This window comes from Bactrocera tryoni, chromosome 1 (assembly GCF_016617805.1).
Source record: "Bactrocera tryoni isolate S06 chromosome 1, CSIRO_BtryS06_freeze2, whole genome shotgun sequence".
Lineage (NCBI taxonomy): Eukaryota > Metazoa > Arthropoda > Insecta > Diptera > Tephritidae > Bactrocera > Bactrocera tryoni.
This window is the reverse complement of record NC_052499.1, coordinates 89,357,684-89,373,916: the sequence shown is the minus strand read 5'-3', so window position 1 is coordinate 89,373,916 and position 16,233 is coordinate 89,357,684. Positions and strand designations below refer to the sequence as shown.

At 34.8% G+C, this 16,233-nt stretch overlaps 6 protein-coding genes across 6 annotated transcripts; 2 read left to right on the top strand and 4 right to left on the bottom strand.

Annotated features, from left to right (window-relative positions):
- The first annotated feature begins 64 nt into the window (after positions 1 to 64).
- LOC120779980 (diphthine methyl ester synthase) lies at positions 65 to 1,717 on the top strand. Its single transcript, XM_040112277.1, has 2 exons — positions 65 to 561; positions 632 to 1,717. Exons 1-2 carry the CDS (start codon positions 427 to 429, stop codon positions 1,337 to 1,339), a joined length of 843 nt encoding a protein of 280 aa, XP_039968211.1. The 5' UTR covers positions 65 to 426; the 3' UTR covers positions 1,340 to 1,717.
- LOC120779971 (COP9 signalosome complex subunit 6) lies at positions 1,587 to 2,904 on the bottom strand. The gene is made up of 2 exons (XM_040112272.1): positions 2,479 to 2,904; positions 1,587 to 2,421 (listed from the first exon to the last, which is right to left on the bottom strand). The coding sequence occupies exons 1-2, from the start codon at positions 2,830 to 2,832 to the stop codon at positions 1,777 to 1,779; spliced, it is 999 nt and encodes a 332-aa protein (XP_039968206.1). The 5' UTR covers positions 2,833 to 2,904; the 3' UTR covers positions 1,587 to 1,776.
- A 773-nt stretch (positions 2,905 to 3,677) lies between these two features.
- On the bottom strand, positions 3,678 to 4,978 carry LOC120770027 (probable oligoribonuclease). The gene is made up of 2 exons (XM_040097135.1): positions 4,934 to 4,978; positions 3,678 to 4,872 (listed from the first exon to the last, which is right to left on the bottom strand). The coding sequence occupies exon 2, from the start codon at positions 4,448 to 4,450 to the stop codon at positions 3,776 to 3,778; it is 675 nt and encodes a 224-aa protein (XP_039953069.1). The 5' UTR covers positions 4,451 to 4,872; positions 4,934 to 4,978; the 3' UTR covers positions 3,678 to 3,775.
- Positions 4,979 to 5,219: 241 nt separating this feature from the next.
- LOC120770020 (dnaJ homolog subfamily C member 8) lies at positions 5,220 to 6,694 on the top strand. Its single transcript, XM_040097121.1, has 3 exons — positions 5,220 to 5,410; positions 5,680 to 6,000; positions 6,059 to 6,694. The coding sequence occupies exons 1-3, from the start codon at positions 5,348 to 5,350 to the stop codon at positions 6,431 to 6,433; spliced, it is 759 nt and encodes a 252-aa protein (XP_039953055.1). The 5' UTR covers positions 5,220 to 5,347; the 3' UTR covers positions 6,434 to 6,694.
- LOC120770012 (helicase SKI2W) lies at positions 6,664 to 10,880 on the bottom strand. The gene is made up of 7 exons (XM_040097108.1): positions 9,275 to 10,880; positions 8,491 to 9,210; positions 8,252 to 8,434; positions 7,617 to 8,196; positions 7,357 to 7,535; positions 7,166 to 7,297; positions 6,664 to 7,004 (listed from the first exon to the last, which is right to left on the bottom strand). The coding sequence occupies exons 1-7, from the start codon at positions 10,877 to 10,879 to the stop codon at positions 6,801 to 6,803; spliced, it is 3,603 nt and encodes a 1,200-aa protein (XP_039953042.1). The 5' UTR covers position 10,880; the 3' UTR covers positions 6,664 to 6,800.
- A 1,213-nt stretch (positions 10,881 to 12,093) lies between these two features.
- Positions 12,094 to 16,233, bottom strand: LOC120766385 (lipid storage droplets surface-binding protein 1). Its single transcript, XM_040091822.1, has 7 exons — positions 16,042 to 16,233; positions 15,682 to 15,977; positions 15,422 to 15,626; positions 14,810 to 14,997; positions 12,741 to 12,931; positions 12,461 to 12,638; positions 12,094 to 12,399 (listed from the first exon to the last, which is right to left on the bottom strand). The coding sequence occupies exons 1-7, from the start codon at positions 16,043 to 16,045 to the stop codon at positions 12,247 to 12,249; spliced, it is 1,215 nt and encodes a 404-aa protein (XP_039947756.1). The 5' UTR covers positions 16,046 to 16,233; the 3' UTR covers positions 12,094 to 12,246.

Genomic DNA, 16,233 nt, shown 5'->3' with positions numbered 1-16,233 from the left:
CTATTGAATTAATGGGTAAACGAATACCGTTACTTTAAAAATCTTGCAACTCTGACAGTGACATGCGATGAGCGAAATAGGGAAATGATTTTCCTGCAAGTGGAAGTTGAGCGTAATTGTTTAGATTTTTTATTCTCATTTTAGAAATATCAGCACGTGCATGATACAGAATCTATATACAAGTGTGCATTGTAACTCCAAGAACATTTACAAGGCTGAATTGCGAAAAATTTGACATACACAATATACAAGCCTGTTATAACTATTACAGTGCATGTACTTGTAAGCGCGGGAAAAGTGCAAAGTTGTATGAGGTGTTCAAGTGTTTTTGCGGTTACATTGTGGTGATTATAGCTTAATCCGCCTTGTATTAGGAATATTGGTTGACAATAGTGTTAGAATTAAATTTAAGGAGGCAGATACAACATGTTCTACTTAATCGGATTAGGACTTGGTGACCCGACTGACATTACAGTGAAAGGCCTTGAAATTGTAAAGCGCTGTGCACGAGTTTACCTAGAAATGTATACTTCCATACTTGGGTGCCCGCAAGAAGAACTGGTAAGTGAATTTGTTTAATTAATTATATATGTATATTTTCTTAATGATTTGAAATTTTGTACATATATAGGAAGCTTTCTATGGACGACCTCTTTTGTTAGCCGATCGGGATTTGGTAGAACAAGGTGCAGATGAGATATTATCGGGTGCTGGTGAGGAAGACGTGGCATTATTAGTAGTTGGTGACCCATTTGGTGCAACTACACATACTGATTTTATACTCAGAGCCAAAGAAAAAAAAATACAATACAAGGTCGTACATAACGCATCCATTATGAACGCTATAGGATGCTGCGGTCTCCAACTTTATAAATTTGGTGAGACAGTGTCGATACCATACTGGGATGAAACATGGAAACCAGATAGCTTTTATGACAAAATTAAATTAAATAGGCTGCATAATATGCATACACTATGTTTGCTGGACATCAAGGTTAAAGAGCCAACCCAAGAATCGTTAATGCGTCGGCGAAAGGAATACCAACCACCACGTTTTATGACTGTGGCTGAAGCTACACAACAGTTAATGACGATTGTAGAAAAAAAAGATGCACTGGAACGTAACACGATTTTAAATGAATTGTCGCTCTGCGTTGGACTCGCTCGAGTTGGTCATGATAGTCAATCTATAATTGTAAATACATTACGCGAAATGAGTCAAACTGATCTCGGTGGTCCTTTGCATTCATTAGTGATACCTGCGAAGGAAATGCACCCACTCGAAGTGGAATTTTTGCAGCAATATACCACATTGAAGTTGGAGGACTATAATCACTGAGAAAATATTTTGGTACATAGAAGATTTTTGGAAGTTAAATTTGTTTACCTAAAGTACAGCATTGTGATTATATATTTTCAAATTAAAAATCTTTTTTGTACCACCACTATCCGTGTGTAAAAATAATCAAAAGCAGATCCTTTTAAATGTAATTAAATATAAGAAAGTCAATTCATTGAATGCTATTAAATGGCATTTCACTTAGTTGTTTTTTATAATTATGTGTCGTATTTTACGATGAACAATGTTTTGTGTTTGTTTAAATTAATTTATGTAAGCCTAAACGTATTGAAAGCACTGTTTGAATAGAGGAGTGCCTTCTATCTCCTCTGTATAATGTAATTGAACAAATAATAATGATTTTCCTATAAAAGCATCGAATATTTGTTTCATATATGAAGATAATTTATTTTACAGCACAAAATACTCGGATTAATTTAAAAATATAAACCACGAGCTCGTCTTCCAGATCCTTGGCGATCATAAAGTACATTAAACTTGTTGACAAAATGGTTCATATCGTTGCAGCCTTTGGTCATTGCGCCCAAATAGCTAATAAGGGCGACATCGTTGCATTGAGTGTATAGTTCTTCCTGGAAAGCATGACCTTTCATAACAGGTAATCGATGACTTAAGGCATATGCATCGCGCAAAATTTCCTGATTTGCTGCCACTTTGCCACTTTCAACATCTTTAATATATTTTAAAACTATTTGTATTCGTTTATTTAACATTTTAATAGCGCTATCTTGAGCCACTAAGTGTTCTGCTACTACAGATTTTTCTCCAGTTTCATTAGTAGACATACGAGCCACATGATCAATACCGATTCGCTCAGCTTCTTCTGTAGCCAATGTGTAAGTTAGTGGAACAAACAACATTGTAGCTTCTCCCCCTACCAATTCGATAGTGGATTCATATAACTTTAACGGAAGTTGGTCAACACTACGTGACAATGGGTTCAATTGCAGTAAGATGGGACATTCATTTATCTCTGCCATTTGCTTTTGAATTTGAATGTCAAGGAGTGTGGGAGCTTCATCTGTAGTATACCAACCAATAAAATCTAGATCACTGAAAACCTAATAAATAACTATTTTTGAAAAAATCTTTGCTGATTTGCCATTATTAACATATACCTGCTTGAACTGTTGCTCCTTTGTTTGGTAGTATTCTCGGTTGATGACTACGTCTGCCCCCACCCTGTCCACTCTTAATTCAAAGGAATTCATCACTTCTATATTGCGACCTTTTTGTTTCCCTATCAAAGCACCAAATACTTGACAAGTTTCACCCGCTTGTGCACGAATACGGGTCCAGTGCTCGGAAATATTCAATATTACCAATGGATGGAGAGAGGCGGTGACAGATGGTGTTGTTCCCGGACCTGCCATTATGCTCGTATTTGATGCTAGAACTCTACATTTTGGATGATGGCTGCATGATGGTGCAAGATTTAAATTAGCTTCCGAATCAACGTCCATTCGCTCCATTTTATTGTAGTATATATTTTATTCGTAGAATATATTTGCAAATTTGTTTCTCGCTTAGGGTAGCCAACTCCTCATTTCAATTTATCCGTTTGAAAATTTATGAACATTCCCAACAATTATTGCCAACCAACGCTAAAGATTTATTGTTTGATAAAACTACTATCAATGGCAATATATTTGGAAGCACAGTTAGCAACTTGGCTCATTCATTAATAATGTGGTGTTGTAATTTTCAAGAATTTTTAGCTAACTCTTAATGAGAAAATCAGAAAATGAAATGCCCGATTTCAACGGCAAAAAAACTTTTTGAAGAAAAATTACTTATTATTTTTTTTATCTTAAACGACGATATTATAACAATTACAATAAAAAATTATCTATACGTATGTATATGTTAAGGACATACCTACTATTTCTTAGTTTCCTCGTATATCAACATCAACGCCGACGGAAACTCTACAGTCTAAATTTTAATAATTAATTTATAATTATGAATTAATGTTGAAACTTCCAAATTAAGTTTATTGCCAACAACTGTTTAAAAAAAAATCCGAAATGTCTAGATAACCATAAGCAGTTGGTTATCGTGATAACAACTATTGATTGTGAAGACATAAAGAAATGGCTAATACAAACATTTACCCAATAAGCAATATGTTTCCATTCATTAATTTATTTATTTAGCTAAAGGCCCTGGCAGCCAGTGCTTTATATCTATAAGTGGAACAATTATTTATAATTATTTCTCTTTTAAATAAATAAATAAATAAATAAATAAAATAAAATTTATTTATTATTTCGATTCTAATTTTTAAGTTCAGCTTGACATAGCCAAACATTTCTAATACAGTTTTCACAATGTGTGTATGATTTTTTATTGATACCCATGATTACGCTTAATACAAAGCTAACTTAAAAATATTGGAGATTGTAAGAACTATGACTATACAGTTTTAAAAAAATTTTCTCGGTAATATTTTAATTCTTCAATGCTATCTTGTAAGTCTTCTAAGCTTCGATGCAGTAGACGTTTTTCGGGAGCCGATTTTATTAAGTCGGATCTCCATCGACGGCACAATTCCTTTATACTTGAGATATCGATAACACGGTAATGCAAGTAATTATCAACGGATGGCATGTGGTGACGTAGAAATAGCCGGTCCATATAAATAGAATTACCAGCTAATGGACATTTACCCTCAGGAACATGTTTCTGTAGGTAATCCAAAAGTATCTTTTCCGCACGCTCTGGTGTGATATTTGATTCCAAGCACTTTTTAACTAAACCGGATTCGTTATGCTGCTTCACGCACCACTCGTTCATTTGCTCGAAAACTTCTTTGGGATGTTTAATAGCAAAGCACAAACCCTCTGTTAAAACTTTTAAATCCTTGTCGGTAATCAAACAAGCTACTTCGATTATTTTGTCAGAAATCGAGTTTAATCCAGTCATCTCGAGGTCCATCCATACAATTGAAGATTTGTCAGCTAACAATCTTGGAACGTTCTCCATATTTACAGACAATTTTGAAAGTTTTGAGTGATGATTTTCGCATTGAAATTTTGAAACCCTTGATGTTAACGAAGGAATACATCCACGTGAAATGAATTTTAGCATTTTAAGAATTTAATCAATGCAGTGTTACGAAATATGTATGAAAAAGACTTGAAGAAAATGTCAGTTTCGATAGTTGCCAATTAAACCATATTCAATAATGACAGAGACAACATCCGACATAATAACAACTATGACGTCAGAAAAGGAAGATTTGGATGTAATTTGTGAAAAAAAATTCTGTTGAACTCGAACAGTAAGGTTTAACTATAAATGTTGGCACCATTTTATCACATTTTTTATGAAATACCAACGTTCATGAAAATATAAGCGCAAACTTTTCTTCGACAGTCGGGTTTATGTAATTGGTACGGACACGGATTTTTTATCCGGCCAAGCAATGTCACCTCTGCTTCTTCAACAACAACAACGATGAGCAGAACTTTTTTTCAAAACATATCTTGTGGCAATCAATTGTTTTGTTCCTGGATAATAATAAATAAAATTTTATAAACATACTCTTCAAGTTATCTATCGGTGAATCACCTGTTAGTTACCCAAAAACGCTACTAGAGATTGTTGCTAAGATTTTGAATAGTTTCTAAAGGCCCAGTTGACAATTCTAATAGAAACTCATGTTTACGTAGGATAGTTACTCTCTTTCTTACACAAGGACCCTATGAGTTGCAGGGTGTATATGTCTCATTTTTCTGCACTAATTCTTTTAATATATTGAAGTTTGGTTAGCTGTATCAATTTTAAAAGGTTTTTAAACTTCGTCCTCACCCTGCGTTATTATGACATTTGGTGTACGGATTTTGTGGTAAATAAATTTTATACTGTAAAATTAATTGTATGCAAGTGCTTACTTCTTTGAAATATAATAACAAAAGGATTTAAAAATAGATCGTCAGTAAATGCGTCCTTAATATTTTGTGATACATAATTGTATAAATAAAAATGTCTTTTAATGAACGCCCCACCACATCAAAGGATACTTCATTTGACTCTTTCTATACGGAGGTAAGTATATGCTTGTAAAAAGCGGCAGCTGAATACCTATGCTACATGCGCTCTTGAAACATAGTAGCAGGGACAAGGTTGACAACAAACAGGATTGTTGGATATTCACTGTTATTGTTTCATATTCTAACATATGTAAACAAATAATTCAAGAATAATAAAGCTTGAGAGGAAAACAGTAATGAAAGTTGGAGGACTTCATAGAATATCATATACATTTGTAATCAGGGATTAACATAAAATTAATAATATTTTGGACATTTCCGCAGGTTAAAGAAATAGAAAAACGCGATTCTGTTCTAACCTCTTCTCAACAAATTGATCGTTTACTTCGTCCAGGTTCAACATATTTCAATCTCAATCCATTCGAGGTACTACAGATAGAGCCTAGTGCTACTGTTGAAGAAATAAAGAAACGTTACCGCACACTCTCCATACTGGTACATCCGGATAAGAATCAGGATAATAAAGATCGTGCCCAGACTGCTTTTGAGATTATAAATCGAGCTTGGAAGACACTGGAAAATGATGTCACGCGAAAAAAATGTCTCGATGTTTACGAGGAAGCGAAAGAAAGAACGGATCACATGGTTAGAATATATATATTTTGTGTAAAAAATTGTATTTAAAAATATTTCGGAATTGCAGATTGCAGAGAAAAGAAAGAAGCTTCGAAAGGAGAGTAAAGGTTTTGAAAACATCCCTGAAGATGACCCTGATAAATATAAACATGCCATATATGTGATGGTTATGAAATTGTTTGCTGATATGGAACGGCGTCGGCAACAATTAGATCAACGAGATCAAGAAGAGCGCAAACGTAAACGCGAAACCGAAATTGAGGAGGAAGAAAAAAGAAAAGCTGATTTAGAATGGCAGAAGAACTTTGAAGAGTCGCGCCAAAGTCGTGTAAATAGTTGGCATGATTTTCAGTCCGGTGCCAGCAAATCTAAGAAGTCAAAAAAACAAAAGCGTATGCATGGAATGATTGTTCCTCCCAAGTTTAAGCCTGAATCACGATAAGCGCGTATGCAAATGCATATCTATAGCAACAAACTTTATATCATTATTTTTTATACTTCAAATTAAGTTCATAAATCAAATAACACGGATTCCATGTGCGAAGGCTGAAAATATGTTAAATATAACATGCCTTTAAATGAGAAATAAGTGTTCGGAGTTCGGTTAAGTTGTCATTTAGTTGCCGCTCATTATACATACATATGTAACTAAAAATAATAAAATTGACATTATTACATTTTGTAAAATACAGCCAAATGGATATATTTTAGAGCAACAAATTATTTATAAAATATGAGTTTGTTTTTTATTATTAGTTAGTTAGTTATCAACGATGATATAACCCGAACAGCTCACTTTCCGTTGGGAATCACAATGCTGTATACAAACTGGCAGTAAACACTATGTCTCTTTTAATGGCAGTTGATGCTTCTTCCATTTTGCTTTGCAAGACGGGATTACCTATTCGTATGGCTGCAGTTTTGACATCACGTAGGGTTTCATCCAATTGCTGTATACATCGCACAATTATGCCTTCTTGAACTTCAGTTAACTTCATTATTTCGGCAAACGGCTAATAGAAGTTATAATTAAAAATTAAAAAATTTTGGAAATTTCGTGGTTATAAACTAACTAAATAACTAGATATTAGTATTGATCGAAAGGCAATAGCAATTATAGAAATTTAAAAGTTATAGGTTGCATACATATAGACATGATATTAAAATTAATCACCTTGTTGCGTGCCCATTCGTACACTACTTCGAGCAATCCAAAGTTCAGCCGATTTTCGGATTCTATAATTGTCTTATTTCGTAGTTCTTCGGCTAAAATAGTGTCGTTGATTTCTTCGAACTCTTTAACGCACTACATAAAAAATATTTCAATTGTAGGAGAATATATCAATTTAATAGTAACTACTCTACTTTTTTTAACTTTTCTGGAATCACCGGCTCCCCTTGGATTTTTCCTTGAAATACTAAACTCGAGAGTAATGCGGCGATTTCAGCCGGTTCAAGATCATTGAACATGTTACATAGTATTAGTTCTGTTATTAACAGCTCGTTCTGTCCCATTTCACAAGCAACTTTTCCTTTCAGCGTGACTACAACAATAAATACATTAATATAATTTAACTATTTATATTTTTGTGTAGAAGCATATTTAATAGTATAATACTACTCACCCTCGTCCAAGTCATCAATGTATTTTAGTGCGCGTAATACTTCCAATTTGTTGCAATAATCTGGATAAAGTGAGAGGTTTTTAGTAGAATTCTTAAATTTCAATTCCTCAATACGTCGTTCCAACACTTTACGCTCGTAAACTGTAGCGAATTCCTGTTCAAACCCAGCAATATTTGTATGGGGTAGCAATGTGTGTAGCTGTTTCCACAAATGTTCTGTATAGCGAATTTGAACCAACTCATTTTCTTCACTTATATTAACATCTTTGGAGAGGTTAATACACTTAACCGCATCGGTGTTGTCAATGTAGTTTTGATTAAGTTGTTGTAATTCACTCACCGCCTTAACGACAGTTGCGCCCGGTGGGGAGTCCTTAAAACGTTCGATTTGCCGTTGTTCCCAATTGCGAATTATAATGTCTCCATCAACTTTAATTGTGCATTTTGTAATTTCAACTATATCAGCGGCTTTTGCATCAATTACACAATGGCCACCAATGCCTTCGGGCTGAAATAACTTGTTCTGTGGGGTCAGCGACACTATTTTGTAGTACATTTCTCCTCGATGAAAGTTATTATCCTTTAAAGAAAGTGTCGTAACAGTGTGATAATCTGTAGGAAAATGTGCAGTATACCTTTGAATCACTTGAAGAGAATTGGTGGTCAAGCACCAATAATCTGTAGACAGTATCTTTTCCTGGGGTAGACTTTATGGCAAGTAATATACCCAATTTGTTGTAGTGTCTGCCTTGGGTAACCACAAGTATACGGCCAACCTTCAGCTCTTTCGCTATTTTAGGTTGAGATAGTAAATATTTCTATAGAAAAAGGTAATGTTAACAACAGTAATGAAGAATATCTTAGAGAATCTTACCATGATACGCTGTTTTTCAATAATATATTCTTGGGCGAGATCATAAAAGCGACATAGAGGCTGTAGTTGTTCTCCCAGTTCGGGTAGTTGAGAGAATTTATCAATCGCAACTTCCAGTTGCTTTTGCTGCATTGGTAATTGCAGTTTTTGATTAAATTCTTTGAAACTGAACTGTATTATGTCCTCAACTTTAATGCTCTCAATGCGTAAACAAGTAAGAATTACAGCATATCGTAATATGAATTGTGACTGCAATTTTTCTGGTTGTCCAAGTATCATGGAGCGTAGATCCATCGAAGGCGGGACTTGAGATTTACACAATAGTATAACAGTACCATTTTCATCATGACCACGTCGTCCGGCACGTCCAGCCATTTGAATATATTCACCAGGTTTTAGATTACGCACTTCAAGTCCGTCATATTTACGATGTGAGTCAAAGATCACAGTACGCGCTGGCATGTTAACACCCATAGCAAATGTTTCCGTAGCGAACAGTAGTTTAACTAAACCCGATTGGAAAAGCATTTCAACGATTTCCTTCAGTATGGGTAATATACCACTATGATGCACACCGATTCCGCGTTCCAATGAATCCTTCATGGATAGAACTTGTGGTAGTTGGCGATCTGGTGGCTTTAGTTTCTGTAAGCATTGTTGGAAAAATTTCTGTACGGAACCCTTTTCACGTGCAGTATTTAAGTCAACTGATTGTAATGCCTAGAAGTAAATAACATGTGCAATTTTCAAAAATATAGGAAATATGTTAGATGAATTATAGTACCTGCAAATTAATATCGCAGCGATTACGCGATAATGTGAATGCTACTACAGGCATTTTGTTATTACGCTTCAAAAAGTCTATTAGCCCAATCCACATGTTCTGATCCTGTTTAGCGCTAACGAAATTTTTTGGCGGCCGCATACTTTGTCCCCCTTTTGATTTGGCCTGCATATCTTTTTTGCGTTCTACCGCCTTTACATAATTTTCTTGCATAAATTTACCGTTCCCGTCGACCAGTAGGAATATATCATCTTTGCTTTTACCACCACATCCAGTATATATATAATGCTTTAGAGGAACAGGCCGTTTAAGCGTACTTATTACAAACACTTTCCTTTTCTTGGTACTGCCAACCCAGTCCGCTAATTCCATTGTATTGGGTACCGTAGCGCTTAGCATTATTATATTAACATGATCTGGAAGTAATATTATCACCTCTTCCCATACATGCCCACGCTCTGGGTTGTTTATATAATGCACTTCATCGAAAATCACATATTCGAGATCTCTGGTTATTTCACTGCCACAATAAAGCATGGACCGAAGAATCTCAGTAGTCATAATAAGACAAGAAGCCGTGGGATCAATCTGCAGGTCACCCGTAATTAATCCAACGTCCTTAAACGTTTTTTTAAAGTCTCTATATTTTTGATTGGACAATGCTTTTATTGGAGAGGTGTAAATTGTACGAGTTAAATCGCGCTGCGATAATGCTATTGCATATTCCGCTACAACTGTTTTACCAGCGGATGTGTGTGCTGCTACAAACACATACTGTCGTTCTTCTAATTTAAGAATAGCTTGCTTTTGGAACACATCTAACTCAAAGGGGTAAGTCATTGCGGGACATGGAATTTTCTTTTTGAAGTCCGTAATAGGATGTGATATGTCAACCATTTCCGCCCATTCGCTTCTAAAAGTGGATTTCGAGTTTGTATTTGAAATTTCCAAAACTGGTTTAAGGTCTGGTCCCATAATATGCTCTTCTACATCTTTAAATTCTGTTGAATAGTTGAATGTATCTGCGCTATGTACTTCCGTTGGTTCTTCAGTCAACTTCAACCATTCCTGTACATCCATGTCCTTTTCTAAATTTTCTAAAAGATTGATATTTTCACTATTTCTTAAATTTGCAACATCTGAATTTGACTGTATTCTATTTTCTTCGAATATATAGCCTTTGGGGAAACCAGGTGGCACTGTCAGCAGTTCTAATCCAAAATCGAATTCAACACCTAGCTTTTTTATTTCTCCAGGTGGTTCATCAAATCCACCCGGCCAGAATGGAAAATTCATCGATGAACCTCGAATGGACTCTTCCAACAGTCCAGGTTCTCGACGCATTGAGGTGGAATTGCTTGCGTTGGCACCGACATCTTCCAAATCTATCTCATCAAATTCAATTATCGCACCAGTGATATAGTCGCGACGTGGCACTAATTTGGTGCTGGCAGAACCTTTTGGTAAATGTAGCAAGCGTGTTTCATTGTAACGTCGCGGAATGGTGTCCGGTAAAGGATTATTTATTGGTAATTCCGGACAAATAATATAGTTCTGTAATTTTTTAATATTTTCATCCATTCTACTCGTTAAACTGGTTGACATACATATATGTATGTATTTGCGAATGTCATGTGGAAGCACATTCAACAATTACACTAAGCGACAGTTTTATGGAAATGTATTTCGAAAATCGCTAGCTAGCAATGGATGGCATGAAAACTACTTATTTAGAATCAATTGCTAAACATTAGAAAATTACTTTCCAAATTATTATGAGTACGTAAGAATTAGCGCTAAGAAAATAACATAGCTTTTAAACTGTACTTCACTTTATACAGCATTCATTTGTAAGATATCTTAATAAAATATAATTTCATTGGATACAATAGGCAAAAAAAACTAAATTTTGGCGATATTGCCAGTCTTAAATATTAAAGAGAGAAATCAGCAGTTGAAAGAACAAAATTGCAAAATGATCAAAAATTGATTTTGCACACTCCTCCATTTCTTCAAGCCTTCCTTTTCTTTTAACCGCTCCCTAAAATGCTTTTTACAGGTCAGGCGAGCGTTCATCACTACAAAAAATTTAAGCTTTCATTTACCTGCATTCAATATCATTTTGTTCACTTATTGCGGAGGCTTTATGTATTTTATCGATATACTAAGAAAAGTAGTACTAAAGTAGTTTCTTTTTCATTTGATATGGCTAATATCAATTCCTGGCACTTTCCATCTTATTTCAATACTTTCAATTACAGTTAGATCTCAAATGTGGCACATTGAGTACATGATTGCCATTCATGACTATTTTTACAAGTAAGTTAGTATAAACAGGAAGCAAGAAAGTATGCAATTTTAGAACTTTTGTCTACCAAAAAAACCATCAAAGCCATCAATTGAAACTATCAATTTTGGCGGCAACGCTTCTCAGAACTTTTTGACGTAAGAGCCTAGCGCTTGTGTTGTTTACAGTAACTAAAAATATTCATATTTTAAAGAACTTTCGGCGTCTGTAACAGTGCGTCGATGAACTTAATTCAATTTTTGGCGCTGAAGCTGCGTCAAGGACCAGTGTTAATCAATAGGAATCGTACATCACTCCAGTCATCATATTGCCGAATGCGACGGAAAAAAGAGCATACATATTGTGACTATCATGAGTGATAGAACAAAATCGAATCGTCGACAAACGACTTTTATTTGACAATCCGGTGGTCGAACTGAAGAGAGAATTACAAGGTGGACGATTTGTCGAGAAATCCGTAACAATATGAATAAATCGAATTTGCCCACTTTCGAATAAGGATACCCCGTGCTAAGAGTGGTACAGTGCACACTTAGGTTTATTAAGACGCCTCATTTATTTTACGGTTTTTTATGTTACCTTATGTATTAGTACGAATATGAAAGCAAAAATAAAAGTCGATGATTAGAAACAAAAATACGACAGCAATAATAAATTCTATTTCTCAGTAGACGCCATTTATATGTGGAACAGGAACACTATTGTCCTGTGCTTCGATTCGTCGTCTTGCGTTGGACGAGGATGCGTTAGATGCGATAGCAGTGACAGTTACCTTTTCCGCCTCTATGCGACCAGAGAGAAAAGTGGCTAAGCGTTCCTACATAGATAATCAATATTGTGAAAACTTCCCTAAAAATTTCTGTAGATTTATATGTTACCAAATAGCTATTAGTGATGATTTGAAGACCTCCATAGAAGGTCAAGGCGCGCTTAATTAGTGATTCAGCTTCTTGCTTGGACATATTTTTAACCTTATCCAATTTCGTAATGCTAATAATGCGGTTATTCAGAATTATAATGTGATGAACGACCTCAGTGGTGGTGTGGGACAACTTTCTGAAAAATAATAGTAAAAAAGGGAAAATAATATATGAGTAAAAATTTTAATATTTTCCCCTTTTTTTTGAAAACGCATCAAATTGTATTATTGTATATTACTTTGGGAGGTTTGAAGCGATGTTTGCACTAAAATTCACAAGATGCACTAAACGTCGAGCTGACTCCCGTGTCAATAAGACAATTAACTGTTCCAAACTGACTGGCCTGGCTTGGTTTTCTGGCTCGTCTTCACTCAGATAGTCCCAAAGTTCTTTGGCTTTTTGTAGAGCCAACTTTGGATCCGTTGCAATCTGCAAAGGCAACAAAAAAGTACAGCTTTGAAGAAAAATAAAGCAAATGAAACTGGAAAATTACATTGATCGTTTTTGAAGAGTTTCAAGCAACACTTCATTGGCGATGTGAGAGAAAGTCAAGTTTTACAGACTTGTTTTATTAAAAATATGAATAATATATTGCTCTTGAATTAAGAAAAAAACTTGCAACGCAAATTGTCAAAATGTGATAAATATTGGCAAAATATGTCAAATATTCTTGTTTTGTCCGCACTTCAATTTTGGCAATGTTGGCTACACATATCGGGGCAAAAAGTACTTCTTGAGTAAGTTCTAATGTTTAGATCTTTTCATTAAGTCACATTGCAATCAACATTCATGGAATACGAAGTGGTCGGTTGTCACAGTGTTTTTATTAATTTTTGTGTTTTCTTATCTTTGAAACAGCTTAAAATATTAATCATAAAAAGCTATAAACTAATTATTTACTTCCAAGCAGTTAATAATAATTTGTATACAAGAAGTTATGAAGTAGTTTTGCTTTTATTATCTTTATACATATGTACATATATAAAAATTACGTGTCACGTAAACTACTGAACAGATTTTAGCAAAATTTAGCACACCGTGTCCAGTTTGAAGCAACTTAGAAGATAGGATAGTCAAAGCAATTCATAAATGAGAAATACAGTGAAAGCTGTATTAAATGGACGCTCTATTAAGGGGACATATCCATTAACATATTGACTGTCCCACAATTTCTTGATATTTATTAAGTACAATCTATTAAGCGGACAACTCTAATAACGGGACAGAAAGGCTGATTCGTCAGTGTCTGCTTATTGGAGATTTAACTGTATGTATTACATGTTATGTAATACAGCTGAACTTACATAACTCAAGCTCTTGAATTAGCAACAGAAGTCAAATTGCAAACAAATTTCCTGCCATAACTCAGGGTTTTTTTGGATTATGGTGATTCGAGTTAGGAATGTTCAACTGTAATTATAATTTTCAGTAAAAGCCAAATCTTTAAGGCCATTTTCTCAATGTCTAGTTAGCAGCCATTTGTCAGTTAAGTTCTGCTAAACATAACAAGATTCCTTATTTCGTTAAAGAACCTTCTTTAACTAGATCTGACAGATGCTGTTAACCTAACTGATAAAACAGCTTTAAATTCGTTATATTTTCGATTGACAGTTAGTATGAACATATCAAAATTTAACCTCAAGAACAATTCCCTGGATTCTTATACCAACAAAAACGTTTTCGCCTTTATTCGTAAGTGAAATTTTCTCTGTATTGAAGAGTTTATTATATGAATAATAGTATAAAATGTAAACCACAGTAAGGCGTGGCCGGATCCACTAGTTTACAATAAATTTTTAATTTATATGAAGAAACGACATACTTAAATAACTCAAGCCCGTTATAAAAGTTTTAAATTAGAAAGCCAAAATGTTTTCAAAAATCGCTTTTAAAAATTCGAAAAGTGAATGAAGTGTACAGTGGGTTGTTCTTCCCAAAGATGGGGACAAAATTCGTGACAGTGTTATGAATGATATGAAAAAATTGATTTATTATATCTGGAATTGGACGATATAGGGCATCTGATATGTAAAAATTGAAATGAAGTGGTTGAGTGTTCAGGGATACAAACTATACATGGGTTAATCACTTTAGTGAGGGAGGGCGGTGTGAAAAGAGATAAATGAATAAATAATTTTAATATAAAAAAGAAATTTCCATTGCGCTTGTCGCACTGTATATGGATCGTGATTTTGTCATTTGACACTATGATACCTATTCTTCTTGATGACCTGGTAGGGTTAGCCCCGGCAATATGCCGGGAATGAGTGAGATTTCTTGCAAGAGGTATTATATTTGAACGCTTACCAACTCGGCTGCATAGATGAGTATATTAATGGCTTCTCTGCTTTGTTTCTTTAAGGCTCTTGCTTCGGCGAGGGTGCGCTGGGTTAGGCGACGCTTAAGCTTGCGTGAGAATCGTTGACCGTGATGTATTGCCTTAATGGCGCCTTTCTCGTTTTCAGTGACAGCACTCTTATCTTCATCAGCTGGTGCTGAAATGCATATACATACATATACATATATATTAATGTGTAGCATCTAGTTTTTAGGTTACGCGTACTATAGAATAGTTAAACATTCATGAGTTGCACAAGAGATCATCTTTCACCTTAACGAATCTCCTTGAAACATTTTGGAGAGACTCGCTTATCAGTTTAGTGATTTGTTTCTTTATTTGATTTTTCGCCCGAAATAAATTACATTTATGATCTTAACATTATTTTCATGAAGTTAATCAAATGGCAAAACATGATAACCTCGACATTTAATTTAAATATGTGCATACTTATGTATGTTTTACCAACTGCTACGGTTGCTTACAGTGTTTGCAAAATGAGTGTTTATTAATTTATTTTATTTTTGAAATAATGTGATTTCAAGACTATGCAATAATTGTAAACGTAAAAATTGTCTTACCATCCGTTTGATCGCCTGGCAGAGGCACTAAGTATTTATCCACGAATTTATCCCCAACAGTGAAGGCTTCGTCTAGCCGATCCGCTGCATATGCTGTTAGTGAACTTTCCAACACAGTGCTGCCGATCTGTTTGACGGAATCGGCGCGCTTTAACACCGGCCGCACAAGATGGTCCGACATGTATTCCTTTGTATTCCAATACATCTTCAAAAACTCTTTTCATGAAATATTTTAACATTGAATTGAAGTAAATCATTACCATTTCTGGTGGCAAATAAACGAGTGGTATACGCTGTTCCAATAAGTCCAAACTTTTACACATAACGCCATCCAGATGCTTCAGAGGCGCTTCGAAAAGTTTGACTGCCGGCTGCACAGACTCATAGGCGGCAAAAATTGTAGATTCAGCGGTTTCAAAATACCAATTAAATAGCCGATTATTGTGTTTAACTTTGCCATACAGATCCTCGATACGCTTAAAACTTGTCTCGACCAATGGAATGCTGACAATTCTATCGACAGATTCTAAGTGCAGTTTGCTGATTGGTGCATTAGCTTTGAAAGGAAATTATTTAAAGGTTTTGCAAATATATCTATTTCCCATTTGTTTACAACTAACCCATTATGAAAATAGTTGTATAATGGTTTGTTTTTTATCTCCACGACAAAACCAACACATTAATTCTTTGCAGAATTCTTTGTTTGTCACTTTCCGTTTTCAATCGTATATTTCTATTGACATCCGCCCGAAAATGAATCTGTATATTTCTACATGAAGACTAAGAGTCGACTGCTTGGCGTTGTGCTTGCA

Coding starts and splice junctions, on each gene's coding strand:
- LOC120779971 (XM_040112272.1), bottom strand. CDS start 2,832: ATGGAGCGAATGGACGTTGATTCGGAAGCTAATTTAAATCTTGCACCA. Junction 2,422..2,478: donor AGGAGCAACAGTTCAAGCAG/GTATATGTTAAT, acceptor GTTATTTATTAG/GTTTTCAGTGATCTAGATTT.
- LOC120770012 (XM_040097108.1), bottom strand. CDS start 10,879: ATGTCAACCAGTTTAACGAGTAGAATGGATGAAAATATTAAAAAATTA. Junction 8,435..8,490: donor TTGAAAAACAGCGTATCATG/GTAAGATTCTCT, acceptor CTTTTTCTATAG/AAATATTTACTATCTCAACC. Junction 7,298..7,356: donor TTCCAGAAAAGTTAAAAAAA/GTAGAGTAGTTA, acceptor TTTTTTATGTAG/TGCGTTAAAGAGTTCGAAGA.
- LOC120770020 (XM_040097121.1), top strand. CDS start 5,348: ATGTCTTTTAATGAACGCCCCACCACATCAAAGGATACTTCATTTGAC. Junction 5,411..5,679: donor TTGACTCTTTCTATACGGAG/GTAAGTATATGC, acceptor ACATTTCCGCAG/GTTAAAGAAATAGAAAAACG. Junction 6,001..6,058: donor AAGAAAGAACGGATCACATG/GTTAGAATATAT, acceptor TCGGAATTGCAG/ATTGCAGAGAAAAGAAAGAA.
- LOC120779980 (XM_040112277.1), top strand. CDS start 427: ATGTTCTACTTAATCGGATTAGGACTTGGTGACCCGACTGACATTACA. Junction 562..631: donor GGTGCCCGCAAGAAGAACTG/GTAAGTGAATTT, acceptor GTACATATATAG/GAAGCTTTCTATGGACGACC.
- LOC120770027 (XM_040097135.1), bottom strand. CDS start 4,450: ATGCTAAAATTCATTTCACGTGGATGTATTCCTTCGTTAACATCAAGG.
- LOC120766385 (XM_040091822.1), bottom strand. Junction 15,627..15,681: donor TTTATTTGCCACCAGAAATG/GTAATGATTTAC, acceptor GAGTTTTTGAAG/ATGTATTGGAATACAAAGGA. Junction 12,400..12,460: donor TCATCACTAATAGCTATTTG/GTAACATATAAA, acceptor TTATCTATGTAG/GAACGCTTAGCCACTTTTCT.